General features: G+C 38.4%; 1 protein-coding gene across 2 annotated transcripts in view; it reads right to left on the bottom strand.

Moving 5' to 3' along the window:
* The window catches only part of LOC122716943, a 349,442-nt gene that overhangs the window by 153,166 nt on the left and 180,182 nt on the right, over positions 1 to 16,094 (bottom strand). For both annotated transcript variants that reach the window (XM_043940491.1, XM_043940492.1), the window contains one exon: positions 12,534 to 12,611. In XM_043940491.1, the coding sequence (XP_043796426.1) occupies positions 12,534 to 12,603 (70 nt within the window). In that variant the 5' untranslated portion in view covers positions 12,604 to 12,611. The remainder of the gene's footprint in view (positions 1 to 12,533; positions 12,612 to 16,094) is intronic.

The following is a 16,094-nucleotide window of genomic DNA, read 5'->3' as shown; positions in this document are numbered from 1 at the left end:
GGGGGGGGGAGAAAAAAAGGGGGATACCGGGAAAAAGAGTAAAGGATGGGATTGGTGAAAAACAGAAAGGCGGAAAATACGGGCCACGGTTTTTCCACGTTCCTCTGGCCGGGCGAGAGAAACGTTTGACGAGGGGTACATTCTCGCTGCAAGGATATATATATATATATGTGTGTGTGTGTGTGTGTGTGTGTGTATGTGTATATGTATATACATATATCCTAAAAACGCGCATATCCAAAAGAATAAATCCGCCGATTTTTATGTATAAAATATAAATCGGTAATGCCGCTGAAAAATTCGGTCGGCACTCAGCCGATTTCGACAGCAACGGCACGATATCACGCTTCGTTGCATCTTCTCCCTTCATTTTCTCTCTCTTCTCTTTCTTTATTTCATCTCTCTTTCCCTGTTGTCGAATTGCGACTCGTTCTCGAACGAAGATAAAATATCCCTCCCTCGAAATTGGTGCGTTCCTTTAAGCATTTGGAATAAAGATTCTTTCAACAATTGGCCAAGTTTCATCGCATATATATATATAATTGTTAATCGAAATAAGAAATAATTTCCATAGGAGCGAAGAATAAATAAGAACGGAGCATCGATTCACCTCTTACCCCTTGTCGAGTGAAAAAAAATCGGGAGGGGGAGGTATGACAAGGCACGATATGGCGAGGCAAGTTGGAGCGCGAAGTCGGCCAGACTTTTAATCGTCCCCGTGACGCTCCTCTTTTTGCGGCGCCAGTGTCGGAATCCACTTTAACGGACCTTACTAATTACCAAGCGAGCTGGTCGTCCGCTTGTTTACCTCGACTCTGATTAACCCCCCACGTGAACCTTTCCTCCGAACGGGGCAGAAGGGAGAGAAAAAGACGAGAGAGGGGAGAGAAGGAGAGAAAAAGACGGGGGAGAGGGAGAGAAATAGGTGTGCGCGCCCTCCTCCTCCTCCTCCTCCTCCTCCTCCCCGCTCGGCCGGTGGAAAAAATTTCACTGGTGGGCCGCTTCGAGGGGGGACACGTCGCGAGCGAGGAGAGGAAGGAAGAAACGGGCCGATCCGATTAATTTTGCACGCCATCATCTCACGCGCGCCATCTGCGTTTACTCGGATAATTGGAAAATTTCCGATCTCGTCTCGAAATCGCCGTCGCGTCGAGAGTTAAACGCCGGCGTTTCGAGGGCGGAGACGATTCGAAAAAGGGAAGTTTTCTCGAAAGAGTTGATTCGATAGGAGGGGGGAGAGAGAGAGAGAGAGAGAGAGAGAGAAAAAGGCTGGTGGGACGGTGATCGTTCGCGGTGTTAAATGGCGTAGTTACGGAACGGTAGAGTTTCGCTTTTGACGAAGTCAAGTGTAACCTAACCTCCTCGTGGAATGCGATTTTGCCTTTATGCCGGATCGGTAATTGGGAAAAGAGATAATTGCGATTCGAGGCGGAACTTTTATTCAATTTTCAAAAAATTTTTCTTTTTTTTTTAGTAATTTTACAAAGAAATTTTAATAAGAAATTTATTTGTTGGAAAAATTAAATTTTAGGTACGATTGTATATTTTTGAGAATTCGAACTGTACGTATGTTTAATAGATAGATGGAATTTGCACATAAATTTATTTTAAGAAATGAAAGAAGCGATCATCCTTATTATCCCAAACCATCACTTTCCTCACAAAAACGAATAATAATTCTTCGAGAGAGGCTGATAAAAGATAAATTATAATTGTGTGCATAAACTGGTTATAGTATAATATATACGAGAAATTAATTTTTATCTAGTTGTACAAGATTAAAGAAGCTTTTTTTATTTGAGACTGTCTATTCTAAATTTTTGGAAAATTGTAAACGAACAATTGTAATTAATTTTAATTTCTTTGTTGCAACGAAAATGAATTTGATATATACATAAGAGAGTTTTAGTTCAAAAATTTAATTAACAAATTAAATGATTTTAAATATATATATATATATGTATAAGAATCAGGTCTCTTTTGTCCAACGGTCTTTCATTCAAATTTCGAGGTACACACTCGTAGTCGGTTAATTTATTATCTTTGTTCGAAACAAGTTTCAACTCGTAAAAGAGGAATCGTTCTCGAAAATCGTTTCAGAAACAGCTTTTTATTCACGGGTCCATTTCTCTTAATTCCCTTCAGAATATCCTGCCTCGTCGAGCGAAAGAAATCCGATTACCAGACCGTGACGGTACTCTGAACGCCGTGAATTATAAAAATACACAGCATTACAAAAGCACTGATGATCATCGGAGCAGGAGGGATGTATGCAAGGTATAAGTTTCCTACCTAACTATACCCACGCGCATGCGCAGTATAATAAAGCAACACAGTGGACGCTCTGTGCGCAGAAAATTAATTCCTCTTTCGCGAAACGAAGCACACACTTTCGAGTGTATCATCGAAAGAAAGTGACGTGATAAGGAAGCGGCGTGAGATATTTATCGTATTTGCAAACTCTTATACGTTTTATATACGAGAATTAATTTTTTAATCATCCAGGAGAAATTATTCGTTCGTTTTCGGGGGAAATCAGGTGGCGCATCTGCAGCGTGGAATGGAAGCGATGAAAGGAAGATCACGACCACGTGATTGCTCGTGTCCACCCTCCGATTCTTGGTTTCACACCCGGTCGAGCGGGAAAAGAAGAGGGTGACAGGAGGATGCTAGCTGGATAGGGCCTAGTCGTGCGCGTAACCCTGCATTGTTTGCCTTCCGGAAACCGGTTTCTATCGATGTTGGATAAGGGATAGAGGGGTCTGAAACTAGAAAGGGATCGCATTGCGTGGGCGATAAAGTCGTCGAGGAATAAAATTGGAAAAATTTATTTATTTAAAAATCAAAGATTTATTTAATGCTCTTGTCTTTTCCAAGTCAGCCTCTTTACAAGGTAAATACTCGTCGAATTTAACCCTTCCTCCTTCGAGAGACACAGAAAAACGAGGGGAGGAAGAGGAAGAGAGGAAAGGAGGACGCCGAATCTTCATAGCGTTTCAATTACCTGATTGAATCCTCCTCCGTGCCAGGTCAGTCGCGAGGAAGCTGACCAGCTAGTTAAAGAAAGGAGGGAAGGCTTTTTTTTTTTAATTCGACGCCCGAAAAGGGGGAAAAAGCGATTCTCGTCCGAAAATTCGAGCGAGCAAGTTTTATTACAACGCGAGCGAGCGTTTTCTTTCCTTCTCTCCAACGAGATCGTCGTAAAACGACGAGGGTCACTCGCATAGCTCGGTGAAAATACGTACTCGTTTAGCACGATCCTGTCTTCCTTTCCCATCCTTCCATGCTTTTCTTTCGCTTCTTTCCGTTGCACGACGAATTTTCTCGAAATAATTGAACGATGATGACTCGATTTCTAATTGAACTTTATAATAAGATAAACAATTTTCTTGGACAAAAAGTGGAAAAGATAAAATTATTATTGGGGAAAACTGGTTCTTTTCCTTATTAGTCGCAAGAAGGTTGGGTTTAGTTAATTAAATTCTAGGTCAGGGAACATATATATTTATATTTTTCGAAATTATTCGTTCAACTATCCTCCTCTACGAATATATTTACCTACTTAGCCTCTATTACCCCAAGTTCTATTACTGTTAAGTAGGTTTAAGCTAATTACACGTGTCTACATAAAGGCGTGCCTCTACCGGATTGTGTGTATAATAAACTGTGCGGTTATCTTGTACGTGAAAAGCCCGGGAAAATACGAAAATTCACTCCATATTCCGGAATCTACGAGTCATGGTGTGGGGTTGTCAAGCGATTGCGCAAATAATATAAGCGTTTAAAGATATATATATATTTTTTGATACGAAATGAATACACGATATTTATTGTTTAAGATTGATTTATATATCGCGTTATATACGAATCGTTCTATTCTATCATCTTCTTCCATCTCTCAGGAAGTCTCCTTATTCTCTTTTTCCAAAATTATTAGATTTATTTGCAAAATATTTCTCGAGGTGCGTTTTTATTTTATGAATTACCGTTTATCATGGAGAGAATTTTTTAATTACAGGAACAAGTAATAGTCGGATAGAGCAAGATCTAGAGAGTACAATATTCCAATCAATTGCATTGTCGTGATGGCCTCGGTCCGCCAATTTTAGCCTTTTGCTATAGCATCTTTCAATTTATCAAATTGATATGTAATATTTTGCAGAGTCGATGATTTCACTTGAGAAAGGAGCTCATAGCTTTCCAATCCCATCGAATGGACAAAAGAACTTTTTTCGGATGAAGTCCAGGTTTCGTGACAATTGAAAGTCTATTGTCCTTAAATCGAGTGCGTTTTCGACGCACATTTTGATATAAAATCCAAGTCTCGTCTCCAGTGACAAGTTTCTTTAAAAAAGGCTTCTCTTTCGTGTCGCTGGAAAAGAAAATCGCATGTGGAGACACGGTTCATAAGATCAGTCTCAATAGCTGTGGAACCCAAATTTTACATCGATTGACGTATCCCATCTTGGATTTTTAGTAAATATGGCCTCGATAAGATCCGTATCCGTCGCTGCTGGAAGGCTTTCATCTTTCGAATCAAAATTGTCAGCTCTTAAATCTCTTGAATCAATTGCGGATAGTTAGATTAGGTTAGATTGGGTTAGGTTGGGTTAGGTTAGGTTAGGTTAGGTTAGGTTGGGTTAAGTTGGGTTAGGTTAGGTTAGGTTGGGTTAGGTTGGATTAGGTTAGGTTGGGTTAGGTTAGGTTAGGTTAGGTTAGGTTGGGTTAGGTTGGGTTAAGTTGGGTTAGGTTGGGTTAGGTTAGGTTAGGTTGGGTTGGGTTAAGTTGGATTAGGTTAGGTTAGGTTAGGTTGGGTTAGGTTGGGTTAGGTTAGGTTAGGTTGTGTTAGGTTGGGTTAGGTTAGGTTAGGTTAGACCTTCATCTTTCAAGTCAAAATTGCCAGCTCTTAAATCTCTTGAATAAATTGCGGATGATTAGGTTAGGTTAGGTTAGGTTAGGTTAAGTTAGATCGTAGCACCACTCCCATAAACGGTACAAATCTCGTGTGCAGTATCATTTGCACTGTCACATTTTTTAAAGCATAACATGCCGCTTTGGTTGTCCATATCGAACAGTGTAGAAGAAAGTTTTAAAAGAGACTGTACCATCAACGAAAGATATATTAAGAAATCTGTGAGACGGTGCCATAAACGGGTAATAAATAAGCCTGCGTGTTCATATAAAAATAACCAGTTAAACTGATTCCTAACGTGGTGCGAAAGAAACTTAATGGGAGAACCCTGATATAGATATACATACATATTAAACAATTTAATTCCGAAAAAGAATGTACGCACATTTAAATCTTTCGAGCGAACGAAATCTGAATCCACGATTCGCGAACACCTGTCTAAAAAGAAAAAAAGAAAAAAGAATTTTTCCGCCTCGACGATTATCTCTCACGGCTATACGGCGAGCGCTATCATCCCCTCACCTCGCAACCCATTAACCAAAAACGTAGGAGATCGCTCCCTGTGTGTGCGTTAAGGTTAATTCTGGCCCGGGCGCACACGCACGCCCCTCCTTGGAAAGTTACAAAACCGCCAGAACCAGAGATACGAGATACCAGAGAACGAATTCAGCTGGCTTCCCGCTTCGGGCCATCGCTCATCTCTCTTCCATCTCCCTCTTCCTCTCGTCTCTCCTCCCGCCCCCCTGCTCCCTGCCCCCTGCCCTTTCCGCCAGCCTGGGCATAGTCTGTAAACGTGCATTTTCATCGTCGTAAAATTAGTTCTCTTCCGATGAAAAAGCTTACCTCTATCGGGGAGTGGCCCGCCCCACACCACCCCTGCGCCTTTTTTTCCCCCACGTCTGTGCGGATTGCTTCAAAGCAAATACTCCCGCACCCTGGTGCGGGAAATTACGGAGGGAGCCGGAGGTAAATCTAACGAATTTCCATTGTAACGCGATGCGGATCAACGCGGCTCAGTAACAGGCTTCGTCTTCTTAATTTTTCGAGACGCGAATCGAGGATCTCTTTTCGACTTCTCGTTGGATTTATCGATCGATGCGGGGAGGAGGAGGAAGAGGACATATCCGCCTCTTCACGAAAAAACTGGAAGAGTTATACACGTTTCGTATACGTTCGAATTACGAGCGAATGTAGAAATACATGAAAAATACAAAATGGTGATATGGTTTTACGTGCGAAAGTAATATAATTTTATTTGGAAATTTTATCGGTGAATAGTTTTTTTTTCGTTTATTATTAGAAAGAAAAGATAAGAAACGTAACGATCGTTTCGATTGATAAAAAGAAAGGAACGTAAGGTTTATGAAATATGAAATGTTTTCGAAAGCGACGAAAGCGTTAATAATCTCGTCCGTTATGCAGCTTTTCAATCGATACAGGATGGCAATTGAACGATCGGTAATCCCCCAATTATGTTATCGTCAGAGATTCGCTAAGGAACGGCGAACAAATTATTTGTCAGCGTTTAGCAAAACGCGAGAGGGACGAAGAGAGAGAAAGAGAGAGAAAGAGAGAGAAAGAGAGAGAGAGAGAGAGAGAGAGAGGGAGGAAAAGGTCAATAGTTACTTGGAGGAGGAATCTCGCGCAACCACGTTGCCGACAACGGTCTTTACGTCATTGTCCCGCGGGAATCCATGCCATTAACGAGTTTCGAGCTTCTTACTTTCCATCCGCTGAACTCATCCTGCCTCTGGAGTGTCGCCCCTTCGGCAACGGGCTTCAATCGACAAAGATGGCTTTCGCAAGACGCCAAGCTGCCAATTAAGGTAGTTATCAAATTCAATGGCTCAAAGGGAATCGGCGATTATGCAATACAAGGGACACCCTAAACCGTTTTTTACGTTGTGTCTTTTTTTTTCCCTTCCCCCTGTTTGTTCGAGAAGATCGGCGGAAGATGCGTCAACTTCCTTGGTCCCCCGTCTCAAAAACAGGGGATCGTTCCTGCTTTCCGTCATTAAAACAGCTTTCGCTTTATAGCTGCCCGATCGACTCGTTCAAAGAGATCTTTGTAACTATAGTCGAAGGTGTAGACTTTTAGCCGCTTGGGAACAATCGAACTTTCTTTGTATTTTGCCAGTAAAAAGTAGAATCATTAGTAGTTGTCGAATCATATAGATAGTAATGGTTATGTGGCGCTACTGTCGCCATAGTGTTAACAGCTAGCAAGTTCTACATATTTATATTAGAAAATATATTTAATAAAGAAAGTAGGAATAATATTATTCAAACAGCTTTCGCTTTATAGCTTCCTGAACAACTCGTTCAAAGACATTTTTAAAACTAGTCGAAGGTGTAGACTTTTAGCGAGTAAAAAGTAAAATTATTAGTAGTTGAGACTTGTCGAATCACATAGATTGATAGTTAATGGTTACGTGGCGCTAGTGTCGCATTCCTGGTCGCCATAGTATTAATAACCAACAAAAGCAAATTCTAAATTCAATCTATATTAATAAATTGTGAAATGATTAGAAAATACAGAATATATTTAATAAAGAAAGTAGGAATAAACTATATTATTCAAACAGCTTTCGCTTTATAGCTTCCTAAACAACTCGTTCAAAGACATTTTTATAACTAGTCGAAGATGTAGACTTTTACGAATAAAAAAATAAAATTATTAGTAACTGAGACTTGTCGAATCACATTGATAGTTAATGGTTACGTGGCGCTAGTGTCGCATTCCTGGTCGCCATACTATTAATAATCAGCAAAAGCAAATTCTAAATTCAATCTATATTAATAAATTGTGAAATGATTAGAAAATACAGAATATATTTAATAAAGAAAGTAGGAAAAACTATGATATTATTCAAACAGCTTTCGCTTTATAGCTACCTGATCAAATTGTTCAAAGACATTTTTATAATTAGTTGAAGATGTAGACTTTTAGCGAGTAAAAAATAAAATTATTAATAGTTGAGAGTTGTCGAATCACATAGATTGATAGTTAATGGTTACGTGGCGCTAGTGTCGCATTCCTAATCGTGTGTTAATAACCAGTAAAAGCAAATTCAAAATGCTTATATTATTAGGGAATAGATTGTGAAATGATGAATATATTTAATGAGAGAAATAGGAATAAACTATAGATGTGGATCGTGCTATGTCACACGATATCAAAAAGAGGAACAAAACAAAAAAAAAAAAACAGAATCGAAACAGTGATTAATTCACATAAATATACAAGATACGAATTGTACCTTTACATATATCTAAACACCTTAAACTATGAATATAAATAAAATAGAGATATTAAAGTACCTTAAAGACTCGAGTAATTATTAAAGAATATAAATTAGGTACCAGTTACCAATAATATATTATACATTTAAATCTATAAAAAAAAAAACAAAATCTTTAAAGTCATTCGACCTTAACTCGACTTGCATAATTTTTTCGCTTTACTCTTGATGCAATATTATTTAAAAGAAAAAGAAAATGTTAATAATAAATTCATCGATGTTAGGGAACCAAATTAAAACGTAGAGAAGTACAGTGACGCACGTAAAAATTTCCAAAAGGGAAGATTGCAATTGCATTCTTAATGATTTACTTTCCGACGTTTCATTGATACTTTTGAGCTTAATTAGCGATGTCGAGAGACGTTCCCTGTTTTCGATCGAAACGCCATTATTTTGCAAACTCGTAAGTAGCTACGAACTACTGTTAATGGGTCGTGGGAACAATAACGACGGGAGAATTCATCGAGATACCTCGAACGTTCATTGTTGCGGCCACCTCTATTTTTCCACGCGTTAATGGTGATCAACGTCGGTTATAAAATTCATGACTAATCGCGCGATGGAGTGACGTTAATGAAAGAAAATTAAATCGTCGGTTCCTCTCTCCATTTTCCTCCCCGCCATCCCCCATAAATTGGTTTAGACGTTCCAGTTTCACGGAACGAGACACAATTGTTTCAAAACTGGGGCAGTTACTGTTTAATTAACGGATCGATTAACCGATATTAGTTTCAACGTTGGGCAAATTTAATTTCTTTGTATATTACAATAATATAACCGTTGCATAGATTGTAAAGGAATTACAAATAAATGCCCCAATAACTTTCGTTGTTGAAAATGAAATGTGACGTAATGAAATATTATTATTCGAATATTATATCATACTTGTAAATTACCCTCTTTTTTTTTTTAATCCCCCTTTGGAATTTCAATCGGACAGACTACAGATCGACGATGGATCTACCCAACTTTCGAATATATACCCGTACACTTGATGAAATGAAAAAAAATAGACGAGAATCCCGAGAAGAGGGATCGATTGTTTCGCAAGGGCCGTTAACGAGTTTCCAGCTTCTTAGTCCGCGACCGTGGCCAAAGCGCCACTTCAATCGACGTAGACGGCCGCCACCGTTAGTCTCGAAGCCGCCAATTAAGTCGAAAGGGGAAAGTCTCGTCGAGTTCTCCGATGCGGTTCCTTTGCTCCTCCCCTCCTCCTCCTACACCAGCTTGGCGGGTGACTGCACTTTGCCCCTGAACAGTGTCCGCGTGTCTCGAGACACCGAGTCCCATCCCTCCATCAACACGAAGATTTGCCTGTACGATTTGCCTGGACGAATCGAGGAATAGAAAAGGGCCATCGACCCCTCTTCCATCGTGTGTATAACAATCGTTTCGAAACTATAGAGTCGAACTACGTACGTAGATAAGATCAAAGATCGATTTAAATAATGGAAAGTAAAATTTGATTCTCCGCAGATTGATGTCTCTGGAAATGGGTGAGAAGATTTCGCTTTGTAGAATCGCAGAATCCAGGCCATTTTTAAGGCCTTGTTGGTAATAAGCCACGCTAAGGAATTTATTACAAGCTCGGTCAGTATACAGGCGTATCCCTAATGGTGCATAATGGCGGAACGGAGATCGTAATCGTGGATGGGCGAGGATTACCGTTTCGACCATTCGGAACAATTTCGTTCGCTATACGATTACGATCCTTTAACCTGTTTATTACCGAAGTTGGCAATCGCGGAAGGAAATATTTACGCGCTCTCTCGGCTTATCTTCGGCAGTTCTTTTACGGTCCATTCACATGCAAATTGGGCGTAGAACGGTAGAACGGCGTGGAATTGGAAATTGAAAGAAGGAAATACTTTGCACTAATGGAAGTTGACGCTTGCAACGAATCAATCGATTGATAACTGTTCCTTTGCTCGAAATAAAATTAGGAGACGTGTCTCCTCTCTCTTTTCTTCTTTTTGAGAAGATTTTCTAAAGAGTTTCTATGTAATATCATTTTGAATCATCTAGGTCGATCGAATATGATCGATTTTCATCCCGAATTCATTCAAAAGTCTGAATTCGTTCAAAATTCGCACGTGCTCGAATCATTCCTCCGCCCCACTTAAGCACTATCTAATCCTAAAGGGGTGCGAGGGCCTATGATTAATTACACCAGAAATCGAAACAATAAGAACAACATGTTGGCTTGCCACAGTTTCCTCCTTCCACGGAAGGGAAGCAAAAGCAATTTATCTGACCACGTGGTGCCTGCGCGAGGACAGGTTCACTCATGGTTCGCTGTGCATTATGCCCAGGAATTATCCACCTCGACGTATTTCCACGGATTATCATAACTCGACAGTTTCTATTTCATATATATATATGTATTTAAATGCTACGTTTAAATGTATTAGAACTTTCGTAGAACAGAAATTTATAGATCTCGCGTGTATTAAAAATAGAGTATCGTTGTGTAATTTATAAATCTCACGTGTATTAAAAATAGAGCATCGTTGATTATAAATGAAGTCATATATATATAGAAAGAAAATTTGGAACTGAAATGCTACACTAAATGTATTATAATTTTCGTAGAACAGAAATTTATAGATCTCGCGTGTATTAAAAATAGAGTATCATTATGTAATTGATTATAAAATAAATGAAGTCATTGGAAAGAAAATTTGGAACTTTCTATATATATATATTTAAATGCTATATTAAATGTATTATAGAAAATTTATAGATCTCACGTGTATTAAAAATAGAGTATTTTTGTGTAATTGATTATAAATGAAGTAATTGGAAATAAAATTTGGAATTTTCTATATGTATATATTTAAATGCTATATTAAATGTATTAAAAATTTATAGATCTCACGTGTATTAAAAATAGAGTATTTTTGTGTAATTGATTATAAATGAAGCCATATTGGGAAGAAAGTTTGGAACTTTCTATATATATATATTATATATAAAATTATATAAATTATATTATATATTAAATTATATTATATATATTATAAATTAAATATATATTCTATATATATTTAAATGCTATATTAAATGTATTAGAACTTTTATAGAACAAAAATTTATAGATCTCATGTATTAAAAATTTAGAGCATTGTTGTGTAATTGATTGTAAAATAAATGAAGTCATTGAAAAGAAAATTTGGAATTTTCTATATATATATATATATATTTAAATGCTATATTAAATGTATTAAAACTTTTGTAGAACAGAACTTTCATTATGATTGATTATAAATAAATGCTTATTAGAGTTTACTCATAATATTTATAATTTTGAAATAAAAGTCACATTATACAAGAAAATTTGTGAACTTTCTATATATATATTTAAATACATTAAATGTATTAAAATTTTCATAGAACAGAAATTTATAGATTTCACATTAAAAATAGAGCATCATTGTGTGATTGATTATAAATAAATGTTTATTAGAGTTTACTTGTAATGTTTATACTTTTGAAATAAAAGTCACATTGGAAAGAAAATTTGGGACTGTCTATCAGCACTATGATTTTCAATCTCAATCCTGTATTCAGGTATTTTTCCAGCAAGACTTTCTAGCGCCGGATTCCTTTCCAACAACAGGGGGCGGATTAAGGCTTTTCGCGCTCCATAGCAGGGCTAATAGAAGGAGGGAAATAGATTCAATTCGGTTGTTTTTCTGGCCCCGATGCCCGTTTTCACGGCTCGTTGCGCGGAATCGAGGGTCGCTACGCCCCCTCCCCCCAACCTTCGAACAAACTGTCGATCGAGGGGATGATTTACGACGCTATAATGGCGCCGGTTTTATCGCATCTGGGTCAATCCTTGTGAGTACCGATGTCGCGGTGACGAACATTTATTAACGAGTCCACGTTTCTCTTTCTCCCTTTCTGTTCTGAACATCTTCTTCTTTTTTTTTTTTTTTCCTTTGCGTTTTTTTCTCGAGAGATTTATAAATGAAAATACAAATTTATCCTCGAAACGACGAAACGGAAAAGAATTCTCTGGTTCGAGAAGATTTTAAAATTTTCTTTCTATCGAGATTGTTTTGAGCGAATTTTTAAACATGTAAAGATATGTCGGTTAGGAATCGGTTGGGTTAATTAAGGGGGGGGAGTATTTCCAGAGATAATGGAGGGGCCGAGTTGGAGAAAGCGGTCGCTAATTTATTCAGGCCGATGGAGGCAGGGAGGATTATTCGTCGGCCTGTCACACGGTCGATACGCGAAATAACAAGATGATTGCGGACGATATAATTTATTCCGCGATTACAGGATAAGAAACTGGAAGAATAACCACTTACCGGCATGCGATGCACCTAGGATGCACGAATGCGGCAACAGAAAGCAAGTCAGCACTAATGGCCACTTCATCTTCGAATCTGCAACAGTAAAAATAGGGGCAACCAGGGGTCAGTGATTGCATCAATAGCAATTTTTAATGGCAATCTCGAAATATATATATAAATATTTCTCATTTATATTTAAACTCGTATTTAACTTGAAAATAAATAAAATATTCTCCTCTTTCATCTGTTTCTACAGATTATTAATATAATTTCGTTTAATTTATCATTAGTCAGATTTCCTTTTCTTTACAATTTTCGATAAAATAATTGAAATGTTAGAGATATAGAGAATAATTGTTTCGCACGATCATTCAAAAGCAAACAACAATTCTACAATTCTTTTCTTCTTAATTATCAAGAAACAAGAAAATTATTTTAAAATAATTATAATTATTAAGTTAAATTAGATTAAATTTAATGAATATAAAATAATTATCCCAAGAAAGAAAGTTGTGCACGATTACAAAAAATCGATTTTTCGCAGTTACACGGCCTGATATATAGTTTAAAATCTAGTCAGAAAACTAGAGAATCGGACTAATATCAACCTTAGCCCCCTAGTATTACTTATCCACGGTTTATCGTTCACGGCCCCTCCGACGAAACACTGAGAAGCAACGCAGCCGCGCTCGAATTAATGCGAGCCGCCATGTTCGTTTCCACAGCGTGCAATTAGGGGAAAGCCCCTGACGAGCCGAAATTGTTCCCAATTCCTCCTTTTTCTCGCTCCATCGAAACCGGGATAATGAGTTATTTTGCCGAGCGAAATTCGACGGAAAGAATCGATGGATAACTCGATGACAGGATCAGCCTCGAATAGGCTGACGAAGAGGTAACTAAGTGGCGGTAATTAATTTGGAAAAAGTCGGGTGCATTATTCACGAGATACCGTTCAATGTCCAAGTCCAAGAAACATCCTCTAATTCGTTCGAACGCGGAGGCTACACATACACATAAATCAACGAAACAATCGGCCCAATTTCGAGAAACTGGAGGAGGGAGACGGGGTGGTTGGGATCCTTTCTTGGGAATCCAATTCAATGCGATCGACGGGGAAGAGCGACGGGGAAACAATTCGCGGCGATGGAAAGGGGATCAATGTTTCAAGAAAATCGAAGCCGGGAGTCGGCCATAAATTCGCCATCTCCTCCTTCTTTGGAACCGCGTCACGAACGAACAGTTTCGTCGCGTCCGTTTCCTCACCGATCTTTCTCACACTCGAGAAAGAGAGAGAGAGAGAGAGAGAGAGAGAAAGGGAGAAACAGCGGTGGAGTAAAGGAGAAAAATATGAGGCTAATATCCATCAGCGAGCTTTTATTCTTCTTTATTAGCCAACCGCCGCTGCGCCAGCTTCGCTCGTTGAAAAATCAAAAATATCTTCTATTTTCTTCTTCATAAAAAAAAAGAATAGAAAAATCTTCTGTGTCAAAAGATCAACAACACCCTCAACAACTGTCTCCTCCCTACTAAGCAAAAAAATCCAGAGAATCGAATAAAGAAGAAGAAGAAGAATAAAGAAGAAGAAGAAAGAAGAAGAAGAAGAATAAAGAAGAAGAAGAATAAAAAAGAAGAAGAAGAAAGAAGAAGAAGAAGAAAGAAGAAGAAGAAAGAAGAAGAAGAAGAAAGAAGAAGAAGAATAAAGAAGAAGAAGAAGAAGAATAAAGAAGAAGAAGAAGAAGAAAGAAGAAGAAGAATAAAGAAGAAGAATAAAGAAGAAGAAGAATAAAGAAGAAAAAGAAGAAAGAAGAAGAAGAATAAAGAAGAAGAAGAATAAAGAAGAAGAAGAATAAAGAAGAAGAAAAAGAAGAAAGAAGAAGAAGAAGAAAAAGAATAAAGAAGAAGAAGAGAGCGCAAAGAGACATGGCTGGAAATGGAGGACAGGTGATTTGCTTTCATTCGAATGAAGAATAAAGAAGAGAAACATTGCATTAAACAACCGCGTTTAGATTTTCGAAACCGACTCCTATCAGGAGGAAGAGGGAAGGAAGGAAGGGCGGGAAAGAGTTAATATCCTGCTAAGGGAAGAGGAGTCTTTATTTTTCTTTATTAGCCCGGCAACAATGGAGGGCTGCGCGCCCCACCAGTGTCAATGGTCTGGCTTTTCGCAAGCCCGGTCGCGCGGATGGGACGGGCCGCATCTGCCGGGATTCCCCCATGTTGTCTGGGAACGAGGAGCATCGCCGCCTGTATATACACCGTGGAAAGAGTTATGGCAGGCCTGGGAATGATATTAAAAAACATTGGAGGGAGGAATTGCACTACCTGCTGCGCAGTCTGCGTCACATCCGTCGAATTAATGTTGCACCAAGAACACCTGCTTGGGATCGGCTTTTCTTTATCTCTGAACAGCTGAGTCTTGGGGAGCGGAGGGAGTGAAGTACGTTTATCGTTGGATCGTTCTTTAAGGGGAATTTGACGAGTTTGTTGTCTACGTCACGGAGTGTTTAATTAAATGACAATTGCAAAGAGAGATCGCGTGTCCTGGAACGAAGAGAATTACACGTGAAAGATGTGGAAAATAGCAAAGCCTGCGTCACATTCGTCGAATTAATGTTGCACCAAGGACACCTGCTTGGAATGGATCAGCGGCCTTGGAATCGGCCCATCGGTCGGAAAATAGGAAGTTTGGAGGAAGAAGAGAGAGAGAGAGAGAGATAAGGGGAAGAGAGGGGAGAAAAAAAATTGGAAAACGGAGGGAAAAGGAAGAAAAGGAAGCTGGCGATACCAGAAATGGGCCAAAGGAAGGAAAGAAGCATCGCCTTCAGCGTCTATTCGTGCGTCTTCTTGCACGTCTCCGTCCCCATGGATAGGGGGAGAGCCTACCCTTTTCGGCACTCTTACGGTCTCTCTTGCCTCCTCCAAACAGCCGCGCGACTGTTCCCAGCCACTGTATTACATTCCTACGCGATCCCATGGTGTTTCTCCCACACCTACCGCCACGCGTAATGGCCAATTCCGTCCGTGAATGCGGATTCTGCGAATAATAATGGCGGCTCTTGCGAACACTCGACACGTTATCCGTTTCTTGTTTAAGATAATTTTGTCCGCTTTATTCGGTAAATAGAGATTAAAATAGTTAAATAGTGAGGATTATTATCAGAGATAATTAATCCTCCAGAGATAATTAATCGTAAATATTTATTTTAGAATATCTTCCATTGGATTAAATTATTAGTTGTTGCTATATTTTATTTTATATGCACTAGAAATATATAGATATTTCGTAATGCAAATGTAAAAAATTTGATTTGATCGAATTTAATTGGAAATAATCGTGGAGATTATTTTCATTTTCAATGGAATTATGTTTCCTTTCTCAAATTTTTAGAATAATCTGATATTTCAGAGAGGAAAAAGCTTAAGAATAAAATTTTTAACTTTGTATTTGATTGAATATTTAATTTTAATTAATTAAATATTTTTTAATTTCAATGAAACTATGTTATTTTCTTTCAAATGAACTTTTTGAAATCGTGGAAATCCTTTTGGAATAATTCAATATTTCAGAAAGGAAGA

The sequence above is a fragment of the Apis laboriosa genome, unplaced genomic scaffold (genome assembly GCF_014066325.1).
Source record: "Apis laboriosa isolate Shangri-la unplaced genomic scaffold, ASM1406632v1 scaffold4_cov146, whole genome shotgun sequence".
Classification (NCBI taxonomy): Eukaryota; Metazoa; Arthropoda; class Insecta; order Hymenoptera; family Apidae; genus Apis; species Apis laboriosa.
Note: the sequence above shows the minus strand (reverse complement) of the source record. Positions and strands in the feature narration are given on the sequence as shown.